At 34.2% G+C, this 19758-nt stretch overlaps 2 protein-coding genes across 6 annotated transcripts in view; both read left to right on the forward strand.

Annotated features, from left to right (window-relative positions):
• The window catches only part of LOC114328732 (potassium voltage-gated channel protein Shaw), a 597781-nt gene that overhangs the window by 386454 nt on the left and 191569 nt on the right, over nucleotides 1-19758 (forward strand). The window lies entirely within an intron of this gene.
• Nucleotides 17876-18501, forward strand: LOC114328733 (uncharacterized). Its single transcript, XM_028277681.1, has one exon. It carries the CDS (start codon nucleotides 17956-17958, stop codon nucleotides 18346-18348), a length of 393 nt encoding a protein of 130 aa, XP_028133482.1. The 5' UTR covers nucleotides 17876-17955; the 3' UTR covers nucleotides 18349-18501.

The following is a 19758-nucleotide window of genomic DNA, read 5'->3' on the forward strand; positions in this document are numbered from 1 at the left end:
AAGAAAACTCCATGGTTTCGAGAGGAAGTAAAGATAAAATGTGAAGAAAAGAAGAAAGCCTTTTTACAATACAGAACACAACAAACACAACAGGCATACAACCACTATAAAATAATGAGAAACGAAATAAACACTTAGTCAGACAAATAAAAAGGGAATACTTGGAGAGCTTCTCAAAACAGATGGAACACGTCTTCTACGGAATACAAAAGGAAATATGGAGAATGATCAGAGGACAAAGAAAAGAGATGAACGAACTAATAAAAACGAAACTCATTCAGATGGAAACTTGGGCAGACTATTTTCGATCTCTGTTTGCTAAAGAGAACGATAACGAACCACCAATACTTGAAGTGGCAACAAACGAAGAAATAAATATTGAAGAAGCAGGGGTAACAGAAGCATTAAGAAAATTAAAAAATAGAAAATCACCACGAGAGGACAGAATATCGAATGAACTTATAAAGTTCGAAGGACAAGATCTGGCCAAACAACTATTAAAACTAATCCAAAAAATAATAGAACAAAACACAATACCACAAGAATGGACATCAAGCATCCTAATATCTCTCTTCAAAAAGGGAGAAAAATCGGACTCGGAGAATTACAGAGGAGTTAATTTATTAAACACAACACTAAAATTAACGACCAAAGTGATAACAAACAAACTGAATAAAATTCTATCATTAGCACAGCGTTTCTCAACCTGTGGGGCGCGCCCCCCTACGGGGGCGCGCTTTTAGTAATGGGGGGGGGGGGGGCGTGAGCATATAAAAAAATACACTAACATCATTAACTAATTTACTAAAATCGAAGCAAAACAAAACTCTGACATAATAAAAAATAAAATACACATGAACACTGAATAGGAGTTATAATCATAAAGAGCACTCAATACTAAAAAGTAAGATTTTACTGTTTTTTGTCAAAATTATTGAACGAGGGGGGGCGCGGCGAAAATAATTATGGAAGATTGGGTCGCAAAGGGTAAAAGGTTGAGAAACGCTGCATTAGCAGAAGAACAACAAGGTTTTTGGTCGGGAAGATCATGGAGCGACGCTATATTTATAATGAGGCAGATTCAAGAAAAATCGTTAGAGTAATACAAAAAACCGGCATACTTATGATTCGTGGACCTTAAGAAGGCATTTGTTAGGGTCAAATTAAAGGATGTTATCCATTTATTGTACGCAAGAGAGGTACCTCTAGGAATAATTAAAACGATCTAAAATATCTACCAGAACAACACAATAAAAATAAAAGTAGATGAAGAACTAACTGACCCAATAGAAGCTGGCAATGGGATAAGACAGGCAGATTCCCTGAGTCCTCTGTTGTTCAACCTGATCATGGACGAAATAATAAAAAAAGTAAGAACAAAAAAAGGACACCAAATGGGAGAAAAACAACTTAAAATAATCTGTTATGCAGACGACGAAATACAAATCTCTCAAATTGAAGATGATTTACAACGTATGCTGCACGAATTTAATATAACCGCTAGAACATTTAACATGTTAATATCCCCAAAAAAAGACTAAATGCATGGTTATATCAGCAGATCTAATAAGGTGTAAATTAGAGCTGGAGGGTCAAATAATAGAACAAGTCATGAAGTTTAAATATCTAGGCATCACACTATCTAGCTACGGAAAGCTCGAAACAGAAGTGTAAGATCAGGTGAATAAAGCAAACAAAACCGCAGGTTGCTTGAATGAAACAATATGGAGAAATAAAATTATCGGAATAGAAGTGAAAGGCAAAATTTACAAATACAAAACAGTCATCAGACCAATAACGACATACGCGGCAGAAACACGACCTGATACAGACAGGACAAAAAGAATGCTAGAAACAGCAGAGATGAAAATACTGCGAAAAATTGATGGTAAGACACTATGGGATAGAGCTAAAAGTGCAGATATACGACGGAGATGCAAGGTGGACAACATCAATGACTGCGTGAAAAACATAAGGGTAGAATGGATCGACCGCATAAGCCGAATGACAACAAACAGGGTAGTAAGGACGGCGAGAGACGGTTCCCTAATAGGAAGACGATCAAAAGAAACATACTTTGAAAAAAAATGTTTAGAAATTGAAGAGTTGCAGAGAAAACATGATTCATTTAATATGTATAAAAAAATAAAAGAACTCACCGGTCAGAACAAAAAACATGCAAATAACATCGTTGATAGAGATGGAAAACTGATTATCACTGATTTGGATAAAATAGACAGATGGAAAGAATACATTGAGGAACTGTTTAATGATGAAAGGCCCGAGCTTGAAATTAACGAAGTAGTTACAGGACCTGACATAACTATGGACGAAATTGAACAAGCAATAAGATTAGCAAAGACCAGAAAAGCGACGCGACCAGACGAAATACCGAATGAAATAATAAAGCTCTTCGAAAATTCAGGTAAAAGATCTCTCCTTCATCTTTTTAATAAAGTTTATCAAACTGGCTATATACCAACGGATTGGCTGCTGTCGACTTTTGTGACGATACCTAAAAAAGCAAACGCGAAAAGATGTAGTGACTACCGAACCATTAGCTTGATGAGTCATGTTTTAAAGATATTTCTACGAATTTTGCACTCTAGGATGTACCAAAAAATAGAAGAACAGCTTGGTGATACACAGTTTGGATTCCGCAATAACCTTGGGACCAGAGAAGCACTGTTTAGTATTCAGGTTATGGTACAGAGATGCAGAGATGTCGGACATCCGGTTTATATGTGTTTCATTGACTTTGAGAAGGCCTTTGATCGGGTAAAACATACGGAAATGATTGCTATTCTTCAGAAAGTGGGTATTGATGATAAAGACCTACGCATTATCAAAAATCTTTACTGGCATCAACGTGCAAACATCAGGATTGGCTGGGACACGTCTGAAGAACTTCAAATACGAAGAGGAGTAAGGCAGGGCTGCATTTTGTCCCCACTAATATTTAACATCTATTCTGAGTTTGTTTTCAATAAAGCAGTGGATAATGCTCAATGTGGTATCAAAATGAATGGCGTCAATATTAATAATTTGAGATATGCGGATGACACGGTGTTAATTGCGAGCAATTATGAAGAACTTCAACATCTGATTAATAGGATTACCACAACGTGTGATGAATATGGACTCAAGCTAAACACCGCAAAGACCAAGGTGATGGTTGTCAGTAAGACGCCAATACAACCGGAAGTAGTAACAGCTTATGGTGAACAATTAGAAAGAACTAACAGTATCACCTACCTTGGTTGTAATCTAAATGAGAACTGGGACATGAGCAAAGAAATTAGAATACGTATAGAGAAGGCCAGAGCTGCATTCTTTAAGATAAAGAAACTTTTATGTGGAAACAACATTACTTTGAATCTTAAAATTAGATTAGTGAGATGTTATGTGTTCTCTACTCTTTTGTACGGTGTCGAAGGTTGGACTTTAACAGATACTCTTCTCAAGAAATTGGAAGCCTTTGAAATTTGGGTATACCGAAGAATCCTACGAATAAGTTGGGTGGATAGAGTTCGTAACGAAGTTGTTTTGCACCGGATGGGAAAAGTCACAGAAGTCGTCAGAACAGTTAAAAATCGAAAACTTGAATATTTTGGCCATGTTATGCGACACCCAGAGAGATATAATATACTCCATTTAATAATACAAGGCAAGGTAGACGGAAGAAGAGGGCCAGGTCGAAGAAGAACGTCATGGCTTAAAAACCTGAGAGAATGGTATAACAGATCCTCTGCATCCCTTTTCCGAGCTGCCGTTAACAAAATTACTATAGCCAATTTGATAGCCAACGTTCGATAATCGAGCACGGCACATGAAGAAGAAGAAGATCAGTGGGAAGACCACGAAAAAGATGGAATGACAACTTACTGAGGGCACATTGAAAAACAGACAGAGTCATGTCTACATAAAAAGAAAAAGAAAAAGGTAGCTAACTTTTCTAACTTTTATCATTTTGAGCTCCTCCCAATCTGTAGCTATTCTCCTCAAGATATTTTCGTTGGTGGTGTGGGTTGTCTCAGGTATTTTCAAGATCCTTTTATAAAGCCAGTGTACAAAGGCTTCTAAGTTGTTCATCAGATTTATATTGAGCGTCTAGGCCTTCGTTCTATACAATAATATTGACCATACCTAGCAGTGTCGAAAACGATATCTAAGAATTATATTAACGCTACTGTTTGAAAATAAATGTTTCATTTTGATAAAGCCTTGTCGGACTAACTCTATTCTTGCTCTTACTTCTTATTTATATTTAAGTTGATTTTTGAACCAGCAGCCAAGATATTTGTATTGGTCTATGTATTCAAGTTTTTGGTGGTTCACATATATTTGAAGGAGTAAATTTTTGTTTTTTTGATATTTTCATAACATTAGTTTTCGGAGTATTAATCTTCATTCCTATTTTTTCACAATTCTCAGTGACTCTTTTTAAGAGTATCTGGAGGCTATGGTCCAATCAGTCATTAAACAGTGTCAGCTGCATAGTAGATGTTATTTACCTATTGTTATTTTTTACTGTTCATTTATTCTGATACCATCTGAAGAATGCGATAAATCATTCGCAAATATTATCTCGGAGTACTGAGTAGACGTTAAACAGTATGGGCGACAGAACACAATATTGTGTTGCACAGCATAAAACAGAAAAAAGTCTGCTTATTGATCGTTGTGACAAAGTTTTAATTCAAAATATTGATTCTCGTGTTCCTATGTTTTTTCCTGAAGCATGGGAACACGATGTGTCCCCATGCAAAACATTTAATTACCTCTTCCAATTATTTTGAACCACCCCATATAATACAGTCCACAAACTCTGAAATTATTTTAATAACTTCGGTTATGTACATGACTTAATAATTGTCTATATATGCCCATGGACTTTTTGGTTTGTCCAATTAAATTGGGTGTATTATGTAAACTGCAATTATGTGTAACCAAATACACAAATGCACATACTAACTTGTCAGTTAAGGGCGGTGAAAATTATCACCGGAGGCTGCTCCAACCCAGACAAAATCAAACACAGACTAACTATTTACTTTGGGATTGTATAAAGCGACGCAAGCAACTGTATTTCCTCTGAATGATTAAAAATCCTGGCGATGGCGGTTCAATAATATGTTTCATACGGTTCTATTTGCGAAGGAAATTACCGTAAGTTACAAAAAAAAAAAACAGAACCGTGCAGTGTGTAAAACGAGTTCAACAAATCCGAAAGTTAATTAGAGTTTGGACATAAATTAAATTAAATTCTACTACCATATATAGGAAAAAGGTATAGGTAATAGATTTCTGTCTGGAATCGGAAAACATTTGCAAAATAGCTTAAGGCTTCTCTTTTTATCTTCTAGCATAATTGTTATGTCTTATGCTTAGCACCAAATCAAAGATTTTCCATTGGTCATATCGAAGGATATATGGGAAAATATGAGGTATGAAATAATAATTAAGGTATCACCATATCAATTATCCATGGAAAGCTATTCGCAAGAATAATAGAGACAAGAATAAAAACCCAAATAGAAACAACTATAGAAGAAATACAGTTTGGATTTAGAAAGGACAGAAGCAAGCAAGACCTAATATTCACAATAAGACAAGTAAGTGAGAAGGCAATCAAAAAGAATAGAGATATACATATATTATGCTTCATCGACCTGGAAAAGGTGTTTGACAGAATCCGAAGAAGGGACGTATGGAAAACACTAAAAGAAAGGGAAGTCGGCAGACACATAATAGAAGTAATAAAGGATATGTACAAAAATAATACCAAAATACAGTAAGAACCAATAACCAGGAATCCAGAGAATTTACTACAAGTTATGGCGTCAAACAGGGATGTGTGTTAAGTCCAATTCTACTCTCAGTGGTACTGGATGAAGCGATAATGAAAGCCAAGAGAAGAATGAGAAAACTAACATTAAGATACTGGCAAATGAAACAGACTCAACTATTTGAGCTACTATTTGCAGACTACATGGTATTGATAGCAAAAAACAGACTTACAGAACAATCTTGAAATCCTAGAAGAAGAACTATCAAACATAAGTATAACATTTAATAAGGAGAAAAAAAAAACAATGATAATTTCAAATACGAGGAAGACACACGCAATAGAATTAGACGGGAAACAACTAGAGCAAGTGGAATATTTTAAATAACTAGGAGCAATTAATAATTGAATCAAATAGTAAACAAGACATGGAAGCAAACGAGAGAATGGGACGAACAGGAAGCTTATTTAACACTATGAAAACATTTTTGAGACAAAAAGAGATACCGGAGAAAGTATAAATGGCAGTCGTTAGATCAGTAGTTAGATCAATAATCATGTATAGCAGCTAGACAAGGACATTGACGGGGTGACAAAAATCCAGAGTCAATGCTATGGAAATGAGGTTCCTGAGGAAAATAGCAAACAGAAAAAAGACAGACAAAATACGAAACGAAACAATTAGACAAAACCTAAAACTAGAACCAATCAATGAAAAAATAGTGGAGGGACAACTTAGATGGTTCGAGCACGTGGGTAAAATATTAAACGAGAGACTAACAAAACGAGTGTTTGAAACAAGAGTGTAGGGGAAAAACAAAAGGGGAAGATCAAGAGTTTTGTGGGTCGATTAAATCAGGAAAGAAGTCGAGAAAAAAGGATTGCCATTGGAAACTGCCAGAAACCTAACACAAGATCGGAAAGCATGGAGACTACAATGCCAAACTCAACTCCACCAGCCTTACACCTAAAGGTAAATAGGCTTAGAACTAAGTAAGTAAGTAAGTAAAAATGACAAATTTTTATTTGCTTTCTTAATCTGCTTACTAAAAACTGAAAGATAATTTAAAATTATCATCATCATTATCATTATCATCCAGCCTTGTGCATCCAAAGTTGAACATAGGCCTCCCCTAATTTCTTCCAGTTTTGTCGATCTTGGGCTTTCTGCAACCAATTCCTAGCAATCCTTTTGACGTCATCTGTCCATCGTGTAGGTGGTCTACCTCTACTTCTTCTGTCTTCTCTTGGTCCCCACACTGTAATTTTTTGGGTTCACCTCTCGTCCTTCATTCTGGCTACATGGCCCGCTCAATTCCACTTCAGCCATACTACTCGCTCTATGACAACTATGACGCCTGTACTTCTTCTGATTTCTTCGTTTCTACCCTGTCTCTGAGAGTTAGTCCAAGTAGTGACCGTTCCATTCTTCTTTGGGCCACTCTAAGTTTAGTTGCCGTGGCCTGGGTTAACGATAATGTTTCGGCTCCGTAAGTCATGACTGGAAGCACACATTGGTTGAACGTCTTCCTTTTCAAATAATTTGGCAAGTTGCTCTTGAAGATGTCCGATAGAGCTCCATATGCGGCCCATGCTAAGGTAATCCTTCTCTGTAATTCGGCAGTTTGATTTTCTCTGGCAATTTGGATTTCATGCCCTAAGTCCCTAAGTATTTATATTTATGGACCAATGCTATTTAGTTGACGTCGACTTTTGGATTTTCGTTTGGTACCAGGTTTGTCATGTGTTTTTCCAAAATTTATGTTTAAACCAACTTTTTTACAGGTGGCATCTAACTCAGTAAGCATAGTTCTAATCTCTTTTAAGTTGTCCGTTATATGAACTATGTCGTCTGCGAATCATAGGTGGGAGAGCCTTTTACCGTCGACATTTATTCCTTTGGCGTCCCACTCCAATTGTTTGAAAGTATGTTTAAGTACTGCCGTAAAGAGTTTGGGAGATAACGTGTCTCGCTATCAGTATAACGTATCTTCGCTATCAGTTTGGAGTACCGATAATCTATACGGCTTTCATCCAATGCTCTTATTATGCTGTTAATTTCTATCGTATCAAATGCTTTGCGAAAGGCTACGAAAGCCAGGACCAATGGTCGGTTATATTCGACAGGTTTTTCTATAATTCCTTTTATGCGGTGTAGGTGGTCGTTAGTGCCAAAGTTTTTCCTAAAACCCGCCTGTTCTCTAGATTGGAAAAATCCAATTTTGTTTCCAGCCTCTTTGTTATTATGTTTGTGAATAACTTGTAGAGGTGGTCTAATAGGCTTATGGGCCGGTAATTCTCGAGATCTGTTGGATCGCCCTTTTTGTGTAATAAGTTGGTAAGTGTACTGTGCCATCTTGAAGGTGTTTCACTTTGGTGCAGATATAAGTTGAACAATTCCTTTATGTTGTTTAAAAGTCTGTCTCCTCCAGTCTTTACGGCTTCTATAACGATATTTTCTTCTCCCGGAGCTTTATTTCTTTTCATTTTTCTCAATGCGTTCCTGATTTCTTCTGTTGATATATCAGGCATCAATTCCGATCCTTGGTTGACTAACCTTTTTCCTGAATCTTCTAGTGGCTCATCATGGTTTTGTTGGCTGTTGTATAGTTCTGTATCGAAATCTTCTACTACCCTTAATAATTCATCTCTGTTGATGATGATATTTCCATCTCTATCCTTTAATTTCGTTATTTCTTTTTTGCCCTTTGTTAATTGTCTTCTTAGAACTATGAGGCTCTTGTTATCTTCAATTGTTTGTTGAATTTGTTCGTTTTTATATTTTCGGTTGCCCGTCCCTAATAGATTTTTGTATTCTTTTACTTATCTCTCTAAGTTCATGGTGTTCTTTACTTCTATTACTTTGCATTTTTCTCCGCTCTTCCATTAATGCTTGTGTTTGGGGGCTTATTCTTATGTTATGTGATGTCTTTTGGCAGTGTATTTTTTGGCTCTCTTCTATAGTTTCTATTATAATGTCATTAAGGGTGTTAAAATTTAGGTCTGTAGTCCTATCGCTTTCGAGAATGCTGTTGATATGTTATTCAAATGCATTTATATTTTTAGGTTCGGTCCAGGTAGTTGTATAAATAATTTAAAATATATTTACTATAAAATAATAACGTATCTGTCGTTGGCTTAAAAGACACGGAGCTAAATCTAAACTGCACAAAACTTTTTCTCCGTATTTTTAAACGTACCTTACTAAAGGAAACACTTTTATTTTTTATGATGGTATACAAGCAGATAAGTTTAATCCTTATCAAAGCCAGCCATGTATATAATTTGAAAACGGTTATCCCTCGGGGATTTAGCGATTCGTTATAAAGTTCGAAATACTTTTGTAATTTAAAACTTATTTAAGGAAATTTTACTGAGCTGTATATCTGACTAACTACAATATTAACTGGCTAACTCTAATGCTACCAGAAACTTATTTATCTCTGACTTATGCTATTTTATAAACATAATTTGATGCTTCAAGGAGAAATGATATTCTGTCAATATCAAAATTCAAAGGGTTTTTACTCTATATCGTTTGTAAATAGAGACTCTATTATTTGATATTATAGAGTCCAATAGAGTCCAATAGAAGTACTTCAAAGCACCAATATCAATCACACACTTAAAACATCTCTTAAAAATACATAAAAGAATATGACATCTGCCTTCAAGATGGGAAATAAATTTATCAGGATTGTTCAAGGTGAATAAAGGTTTACTCCAGGGTTGTTGCGTTTTCCTAACATTATTTAAAATATATAATATAATATTATAACAGAATCGCTTATGCAATGGAAAAGGAAATATAACGGAATGGAAGTTTAACAAATTGATGAAGATACTTGTTTATATAACCTTCAGTTCTCAGACGACCAAGTAATTAATGTGTGTAAATGATAAGGAGCACTTGGAATATATGGCCCGCAAACTAAAGAAGGAATATGAAAAATGGGGTCAACACATGAATATGGACAACACACAATACATACATACTATTTATGTATTGGTGAAGAAACAACCGATTTGATTGTGGAGAATAATGAAACAATAAAAACATGCGGCAGTTATAATTACTTAAGAGTACTGTTCAACATGTGGTAGCGGGTAGGTACCCCTCTATGATCCCGATAGAGAACAGACTTACTTCAGGGATTTAGCGCCCCTGCCCACGCGAGCTCCTGGTTTTTTCCTCCATTTCCTATTTAGAGGTAACCAGGCCCCAACCTCCGTATTATCCTATCCAAACCCCAAATTCCTTCCCTAATATCCCCTCCCACCCACCAACCCGTCTGGCCAGCGTGGTGGGTTATGGCCAAAACCTCCACAAATCAAAAATGTCGGTTTCAACAGATATACGGAAGATACCCCAGGTGGGTAGGAAGTTTATTCCACAGTCCCACACCGAAATAACGGTCTGCCTCGAGGATTCTGGGGGAGGCAAGTCGACATTGAAAAAGAAGAACAACAAACAACTCCATATAGCAACTTACAACATCCGTTCCATGGCAAAAGACGAAAAACTCTACGAACTAGAAGAGGCATTAGGGAATATGAATTGGGATATAATGGGACTATCAGAAGTTAAAAGAAGAGGTGAAGGGTATGTGGACTTACATTCAGGCAACAGGCTCTATTATAAAGGCAATGAAGACTATACATACGGTGGAGTAGGTTTCTTAATCAACAAGAAGAGAAAATCACAAATTCAAATAATTGACAGCATCTCAGACAGGGTTACATACATGATTTTAAAACTAAATCCAAAAACCAAATTAAAGATTGTGCAAGTTTATGCTCCAACTGAAAAGGCAACTGATGAAGAAATAAATACTTTTTACGAAGATCTTAAAAAAGCTATAGACACCAACAGAGAATCCAAAATAATAATAATGGGAGATTTTAACGCCAAAATTGGAAGTAAGATTGAAGACTCTGAAAGCAAGATTGGAAATTTTGGATTCGGCACAAGAAACACAAGGGGAGAAAAACTTATGGAATTTCTGGAACAAGAAAACATGTATATTATGAATACCTTCTACAAAAAGAAACCTAACAGAAAGTGGACATGGGTTGCACCTAACGGAACCACCAAAAATGAAATAGACTATTTTCTCTCAAACAACAAAAGAATATTCGAAGACGTAACAACAATAAACAACGTAACAACGGGTAGTGACCATCGTATAGTTAGAGCAAAAATAAATATTAACATGAAAGAAGAGAGGAAAAGAATATTTAAAAAAACAACGCGAATAGATGCCTTTAAAGTAAAAACAAATGAAGAGCAATTCCGAGAGGTCTTAGCGGATAAGTTCAAATATGATCCTTCACATAATCAAGATGAAATTGACGAAATTAACAAAAACATCAATAAGAACCTTCTCGAAGCCGGACTACAGGTCGCAAAGAAAACAAGTACTAAAGAAGACAAAATAAGCAACGAAACTAAACAACTGATGACGGAAAGACGACAACTACTAACGCAAAACAAACGCCATACTCAAGAATACATAGAACTTAATAAAACAATTAGAAAAGAACTAAAACGCGACTTACAAAAATGGAACGAGAACTTAATAGAGCGAGTCATTGAAAACAACAGAGGCTTAAAATGTCTAAGACCCGCATTGGGTGTTCAAAAAATCATTAAAATTAAAGACGCCAATAGTAAGGAAGAGAAGGACAAATATAAAATAACAAAAATAGTCGAAGACTTCTACAAAAGCTTGTACAGCTCGCAAAGCCAGCCTAATGAATCAACAAAGGAGAACGTCAAAAGAAAAATAAAAAACGTGGGATCAGAAGTACTACCAAATATAAAGGGATTCGAAATAGAAAGAGCTTTAAAAGAACTAAAAAATAATAAAGCTCCAGGACAGGACGGTATAATTGCCGAGCTCTTGAAAACAAGCAAGACAGTAACAATCCCTATACTAACAGAGCTATTTAATAAATGTCTCCATAATAGCAAGATCCCTAAAGACTGGAACGAAAGTCTAGTAATACTTTTACACAAAAAAGGGGACAAATGTGACCTACAGAATTACAGACCGATATCGTTGCTCAGTCAAGTATACAAACTATTCATGAGAATTATTAACAACCGGTTGACCTACAAAATGGACAATTACCAACCAGTGGAACAGGCTGGCTTCCGCAAAGGATATAGTACATCAGACCATCTGCTGACAATGAGAACATTGATAGAGAAGGCAAATGAATACCAACTACCCGTATTTCTTGCCTTCGTAGACTATGAAAAGGCGTTTGATAGTATCGAGATGTGGGCCATAGAACAAGCTATTAATAATTGTAGAATAGATTCGAGATATAGACAACTAATACATAATATATATGAAAATGCAACTATGATAGTACAACTAGACGAAAATACAAATCCCATCCCTATTAAGAGAGGCGTGAGACAAGGAGACGTAATATCGCCAAAGCTTTTCAACCTAGCACTAGAAGACGTCTTCAAAACGACAAATTGGTCAACCCATGGCATTAACGTTAATGGCAAGAAGCTAAATCACCTCAGATTCGCTGACGACATTGTGATTATAGCGAGCTCATTCGAGGAACTGCAAATTATGATAGAGGAACTCGCAGGCAGCTCCCAATACGTCGGTCTAAAAATGAACATGAAGAAAACAAAAATAATGACAAACACAGATGACCCCAGACGCATAACTATAAATGGCAGTGAGATAGAAAAAGTTCAGGAATATATCTACCTAGGCCAAATCCTGAAACTTGACAAAGAAAACCAAAGTGCGGAAATTAATAGGAGAGCAAGACTAGCATGGGCAGGATTTGGAAAACTTGGTTGGATACTTAAGAACCGCAAAATACATCAATATTTGAGGACCAAAGTGTTCAACCAGTGCATCCTTCCTATCATGACATATGGATGTCAAACCTGGACCCTAACCAAGGCAAATATGAATAAACTAGCTACAACAGAAAGAGCTATGGAAAGAGCAATGTTAGGTATACGACTGTCAGATAAAAAGAGGAGCGACTGGGTAAGATCAAAAACAAAAGTCGAGGACATAACAACAAAAGTTGCCAAACTTAAATGGAGCTTTGCAGGCCACACTGTTAGACAAAAAGACCAACGTTGGAATGCCACGATACAACATTGGAGACCTTACCAAAGTAAACGACCGAGAGGAAGACCACAGATGAGATGGGTTGATGATATTAAAAGAGTAGCCGGAACGAATTGGAAATATGTTGCTCAGGATAGAGACCGATGGAAGGAGTTGGGAGAGGCCTATGTCCAAACGTGGACGATAGAAGGCTAAGAAGAAGAAGAAGACTGTTCAACAAAGAAGGAACAGATGGTAATGACATTACAAACAGAATAAATAAAACCTGAAGAATAATTAAGTCGGTGATTGGAATATTGTGGAGTAAAGACACAGGAAAACAACGAAAAGTAAAAATTCATAATACGTTATAAAAATTAGTTAAAAAATTCAAATTGTTAAGCAAAAACATATACCGATATCAGAAAGCTATAATTCGAGTAGACCAACAAAAATCTAAAGAGATTCCAATAAGAAGAGGAGTTCGACAAGGAGGTGTACCATCCCCTTTATTTTTTAATATGTGCTCAGAAGATATGTTTAAATAAGCACTAGAAAACATCAATGAAGGCATATCAATTAACGGAACATTAGTCAATAATCAAATAATGATGTAGAGATATGACTTGCGATATTTACACCTCATTTGTGTACTACCCAAAAGTATTTGATACAGTTCAACACTGAAAAATGATGGCTGTTCTAACAAGAGCCCAAATGGATGATACAGACCGGCGTATAATACAAAATTTATACTGCAACCAATCAGCTACAATAAGAACAAATCTTGGAGATGAACCAACGGATGTGATCCGGATTCTACGAGGCGTTAGACAAGGATGTATGCTTTCACCTATATTATTTTTAACCTATATTCAGAGGAAATATTTAGTGAAGCCTTGGAAAATTGCGAACGTCGAATTATTCTAAATGGAGAACGCCTAAACACCATCCGCTATGCAGACGACACCATTATTTTTGCAGCAACTAATAAACAAGGTAAATGAAGTTAGTAAAAAATTTGGACTACCTACAAGTAAATATATCAAAAACTAAATTTATGGTCATTACCAAAAATAAAATTAGAGACGCTCAACTGCTCATCAAGAATACACCAGTGGACCGAGTAAAACAGTATACCCATGTATCTTGGAACAATATAGTAAACGAACAATGGGATCACTCAAAAAAAATAAAATGTAGAATATAGGAACATGGCCAAACTCTTAAAAAGCCACAGCCTTAATCTGGAGACAAAAGTAAGGCTCCTAGGATGCTATTATCTTCTCAATATTATACTACTTACTGATGCTATGGAGAAAAAACTTGAAGCCTTCGAGATGTGGCTATACAGGCGAATCCTAAGGATATCATGGACGGACAAGATAACCAACGAGACCGTATTACGAAGAATGGGGAAAGAAAGAGAGGTGATGTATACCATAAAAAGGAGAAAGTTAGAATATCTGGGACACATAATGAGAAACGGCACTAAATACAGATTACTGAAGGTAATACTTCAAGGCAAAGTATTCGGAAAGCGAGGAATTGGGAGAAGAAGAAGATCACGGTTAAAGAACTCAGGGAATGGTTCTCCACAACAACAACTAATCTATTTAAAGTACCAGTTAATAAAATAATTATAGTCAGAATGATCCCAAAATTGGAAACGAATAGACACCAAAGGAAGAAGAAGTGAATAATCTCAGATATGCAGACGATACAATACTCCTTGCGGACAGCAGAGATGGACTGAAAATTCTGGTTGATGGAACTAAGCAGTACTGCGAGACGTATGGAATGGCTCTGAGCACAAAAAGAAACAAAAATCATGATTGTCAATAAGAACAAGATTGAAGACGAAACAATCTATGTTAAAGGAAAAGCTTTAGAAAAAGTACCCAGATACAATTATTTGGGATGTGAACTAAATGAACAAAGGGACCGCAGCTTTGAAATAAAACGACGCATAGATATTGCCAGAAACGCTTTCAATAAGATGAACACTGGGAACAGTAATATACAATGGAACACTGGGAATAGAAATTAGAACTAGAGTATTAGACCAGGACTAATTTGTAAAAAAACGTGTATTTTTGGATGTGAGAGGTGGCATTCGGATTATTGCAGATAAAGTTAGGTGACATCTTTAGTAATAATAATTGACTTATACTCCTTCTCAAATGTGCCCGGAACATTAATAAAAAAATTAAAATATTTAAAAATTTCGAAAAACATTGATTTTTTTCTGCTTTCTTTGCTTATAAATTTAAAACGGTTCGTTTTGTAACAAAGTCGTACAAAAATAAAATAAAGATAATTGAATTTTGTATGATATACGTCTGGTCATAAATGTCTTAGGTATTACCTTTTCTGCAATATAGCAATAAATACAAAATAAGAGGTTTGCAATGTAAATGTTTTTAAAAAGTTCAAATTTTTTAAAATCTTTCTGAACAAAAAGTAGACCATTTAGAAGTTGGCTAATTTTTTTACATATAAGGAGGTACTCTACCTATCTAATACACTTTACAGAATTAAAATCGGAATATTTAAGGGGCCTCAGCAATGTTTTAAAATTATAAACAATTTTTTGGCTTATAAATAAATAGCTTTAATTAATAATAAAAAAAAAGAATGTGTGTGTACTTTGTACGCACGTAAGAAGTTATACTTCTATTATATGATTTAAACAAAATTAATATACTTTTTATTTATATTTTGTTTAAATATTAAACTAATTTGTACTTACTACTTCTCAAACATTTTTATTAGAACAGTGCCAAAAATTAAAATAATAAAAGAATAAAACACACACAAACACATTAAACAAGCCACAAATGATGTCTGAACATTAATTGTCGAAATTTTTTTTTAACTAAATACGTATTTTCTGAAAATACAATTATATAATAAATATACTTACAATCATAAAATGTATTAAAAAAAAAACAAAAAAGAAAGTTTCTATTGGGACTCGAACCAGCGCTGATAAGAGCGGTTGGTATTGGAATTCATTCGCCTTCTCCGCTTAGCCACGGACACTATGTGTCATTATTTACGAAGATTGACTAACTAAACGGATTAAACTTGTGATATTTTGAAAATTGATCAAATTATTTTAATTTTGAATTGAAATGATTTAGAATTGAAAAAATACAACAAAACATAGAGTAAAAAAATAATATATTAGGTGAATATTGATAGAAATTTTGATGGTAATCAAATTATATAAATAAAAGTATTACATACTATGTATTTTGGCAGATCAAATAGGTAGGTTTATACCCATGATACATTAACAATTATTACGTACCTGTTGCTTTTAAAAACTATTTAAAAGTCACTAAAATATTATAAACTTTTTTGTTACTGTCCTCACAACAATAAAACTAATATATTATACATTTGTTTACCTTTACCTTTACCTCCAAACCACAGCTGCCATATCGGATAATTTTTGACATGTCATTTGAACATCCAATCAGAACAAAGTTATAATGCGCATGCGCCGGGCTGATAGGTTTTAACATATAAAAAAATCACCCTCTATCGCCGGTAAAGAAGTATAACTTCAAAAATTAATTTTTAGCAATGCAAATAATTAAAACCGGTATAATTTGACTTAAACTTTCAAATGATGTCAGCAGAATTGCTATTTTATTTTTTAATCAAACGTTATTCTCGTTCAAAAATTGCAAATTTTCGATTTTTTGAATGTTCCACCGCGTTTATCCCGAAAACTATGCATCCTACGAAAAAACTTGTAGGAACATTTTTTGCTTAGAATTACCCAAAAAATACAAAAAAATGTTTTATTTTGAGAAAAATCGATATTATGTAATTCCTCAAGTTCTTTGTTTATAACAATCTTATCGACATCCAGATCAACTGTTACCCAAAAAATTCATGTTCTAGGGGTCAAAATACATAAAAAATTTGGGTAAGTCCATCTAAATAAAGGAGTTCATAGTACCCCCTCCTGGACACAGCACTAATTTGTTTATAAGCGAAAAAATTGTTTATAATTTTAAAACATTGCTAAGGCTGCTTAAATAATCCGATTTCAATTCTGTAAAATGCATTAGATAGGTGGAGTACTTCTTTGTATGTAAAAAAATTGACAAATCTTTGTATATTCTAGTTTTTGTTGTGCAAGATTTTAAAAAAATTTAATTTTTTAAAAAAGTTTAGATTGCAAAATTATTATGCAAAATCTAGTAAGTCAATTTTAATGAAATTTGGTGGACGGTTTTAGCACATTACATAAATTTTCTAAGCGAATTAGGAAGGTTCCAAGTGTAACCTAAGTGATGGAAAAACATTGAATAAAGACAGGCTTGTTTTCCCCCCTTATTTTATATTTATTGCTATTTTGCAGCAAGGGTGTAAAATTAAGACATTTTTAGCCAATCGTATCTGATAGAAAATTTAATTATCTTTGTTTTATTCCTATATGACTTTGTTCCAAAATGAATCGTTTTAAAGTTATAAGCAAAGAAAATAGAAAAAAAAAACTAAATTTTTTGAAATTTTTAATTATTTTATTTTTTTTATTAATGTTCCGGGCATATTTGAGAAGGAGCATAAGTCAATTATTATTAACGAAGTTATCACCTGACTTTATCCGCAAAAATCCGAATGCCACCTCTCACATCCACCTAAAAACAGATCCTTCCTCTTCTATATATTCAGATGCTATGTATTCTTAGGGAGCCATAAAGGAGAAACAATATAACCGCCCTACCAAGTATTCTCCAAGGAAGCCTTGACAGGAAGAAAGCCTATAGGATATACAGGAATGCGATGGAGAGATAACATATGGTCAGCTTTAAGAACAATAGTGCTACCCACTGACTCAACTATCATGGATAACCGTTTGAGATTGAACCAAGTTATGCGGTCAGCCAAGACCCACAAAAGGTTGTAGTGATACGAGAAGAAGAAAAAGAAGAATATAAGTAGAATATATTATGTGACAAATGTAATATATGTCATTTTTGACGTTCAAAATAGCAAGAATTATACTGCAATATATTTGTAATCAGCGTAATTAGGTAATATTAAAACATGGCTCCAAATCGCTTATGTATAATAAAAATCGTAGAACTGGCTATTGCTATTGTCTGCATGGTTCTACACAGTAGCACTCATACTGCCGATTATGATATTGATACTACCTCTGCTATAACATATGGAGCCTTCATCATTATCCTTGTAGGAGAAGCTGCTGCATATTTCTGGAAGTGCCCATTGGATAAGAAAATTGACATATATTATTCAATTGTGGGATGTTCTTTATTTTTAGCAACAGGAATCTTTAACATCCTACGGTACACTGACCAGTCTGGATCCAAAAACAAAACTATGGGTATTATTAAAGCTTTGTTCTCATTGGTTAATGGAGTTGTATTTGCGTTGGATGCATTTTTGACATACAAGGGAGAACAAGTTAGTGCGTAGTAAACCTACAGTTACCTACGTAAAGAACTGGAAGAAACTAGTACCCTGCAAGTACTCTAATCGCTGATTGCTTTTGTAAAGTATTTATGTTTAAAGGATTTTTCTTTATATTGTAACGCTGACAAAATTTGTTAATATACCAGTATCAAAAAGTATTATAGTTTATTTACAAAACTCAAGAGGATTGGAAGGCCTAAGGCTAAAAATACAATTAATATAATACAATAATATGAAATTTATTATACAGGGTTATTCACTATATTTTAACCCCCCTGTTAACTGATTTATTTACAGAGCTAGAAAAAAATGTAAAATACAAAAGTTATTCGATTTTTAAAATATGATTTTTTGACATATATAACATACAAGTGACGTCATCCATCTGGGCATGATGACGTAATCGACTATTTTTTTAAATGAGAATAGGGGTCGTGTGCCAGCTCATTTGAAAGGTAATTCAATTCTCTATTCAGTAATATAAACATTAAGATAATTATTTATACAGGGTGTCCAAGAAATTTTTTTTTAATAAATTAATTGACACAAAAAGAAGAATGTATGTAATTTATTTAATTTAAAATACATTTTACTGATGTTCGAAAACAGAAATATAAGTTTATTGCACAAGTAAACATTGATTTTTGCTTAAATTCAATGTTCAAACTGCCAAGAGGCAGATGGGTGGCAGCTTGAACATTGAATTTAAGTAAAAAGTAATGTTTATTTGTTTAATAAACATTTATTTCTGTTTTATGACAGCAGTAGAATGTATTTTGAATTAAATAAATTACATACATTCTTCTTTTTGTGTCAATTATTTTAATTAAAAAAATTTTGTTTGGACACCCTGTATAAATAATTATCTTAATGTTTATATTGCGGAATGGATAATTGAATTACCTTTCAAATGAGCTAGCACTCAACCCCTACTCGCATTGAAAAAGATAGTCGATTGCGTCATCACACCCAAAGGGATGACGTCACTAGTACGATATATATGTAAAAAAATCATAATTTAAAAATCGAATAACTTTTGTATTTAACATTTTTTTCTAATTCTCTAAATAAAGCAGTTTATCTCAACGAGTGTCTGTAACCTCAGGAGTTCCTCAGGGCTCTCATATTGGGCCTCTCTTATTTAATATATTTGTTAATGATATATCCTCAGTGATTAAAAGCAGTAATTTTCTAATGTTTGCTGATGACCTTAAAATATTTCGAATAGTAAATAACCTAGTTAACGCCTGTTTGTTACAGAATGATATTAAAAACTTAGCTAGTTGGTGTGAGATAAACATGCTATACTTAAATATAAAAAAATGTTTTAAAATTACTTTTGGAAGATCAAGAGAGTTTGTAAATTATGATTATTGTATAAATAATGTACCATTAGAGGCACGTCATAATATT

This window comes from Diabrotica virgifera, chromosome 7, assembly GCF_917563875.1.
Source record: "Diabrotica virgifera virgifera chromosome 7, PGI_DIABVI_V3a".
Taxonomy (NCBI): domain Eukaryota; kingdom Metazoa; phylum Arthropoda; class Insecta; order Coleoptera; family Chrysomelidae; genus Diabrotica; species Diabrotica virgifera.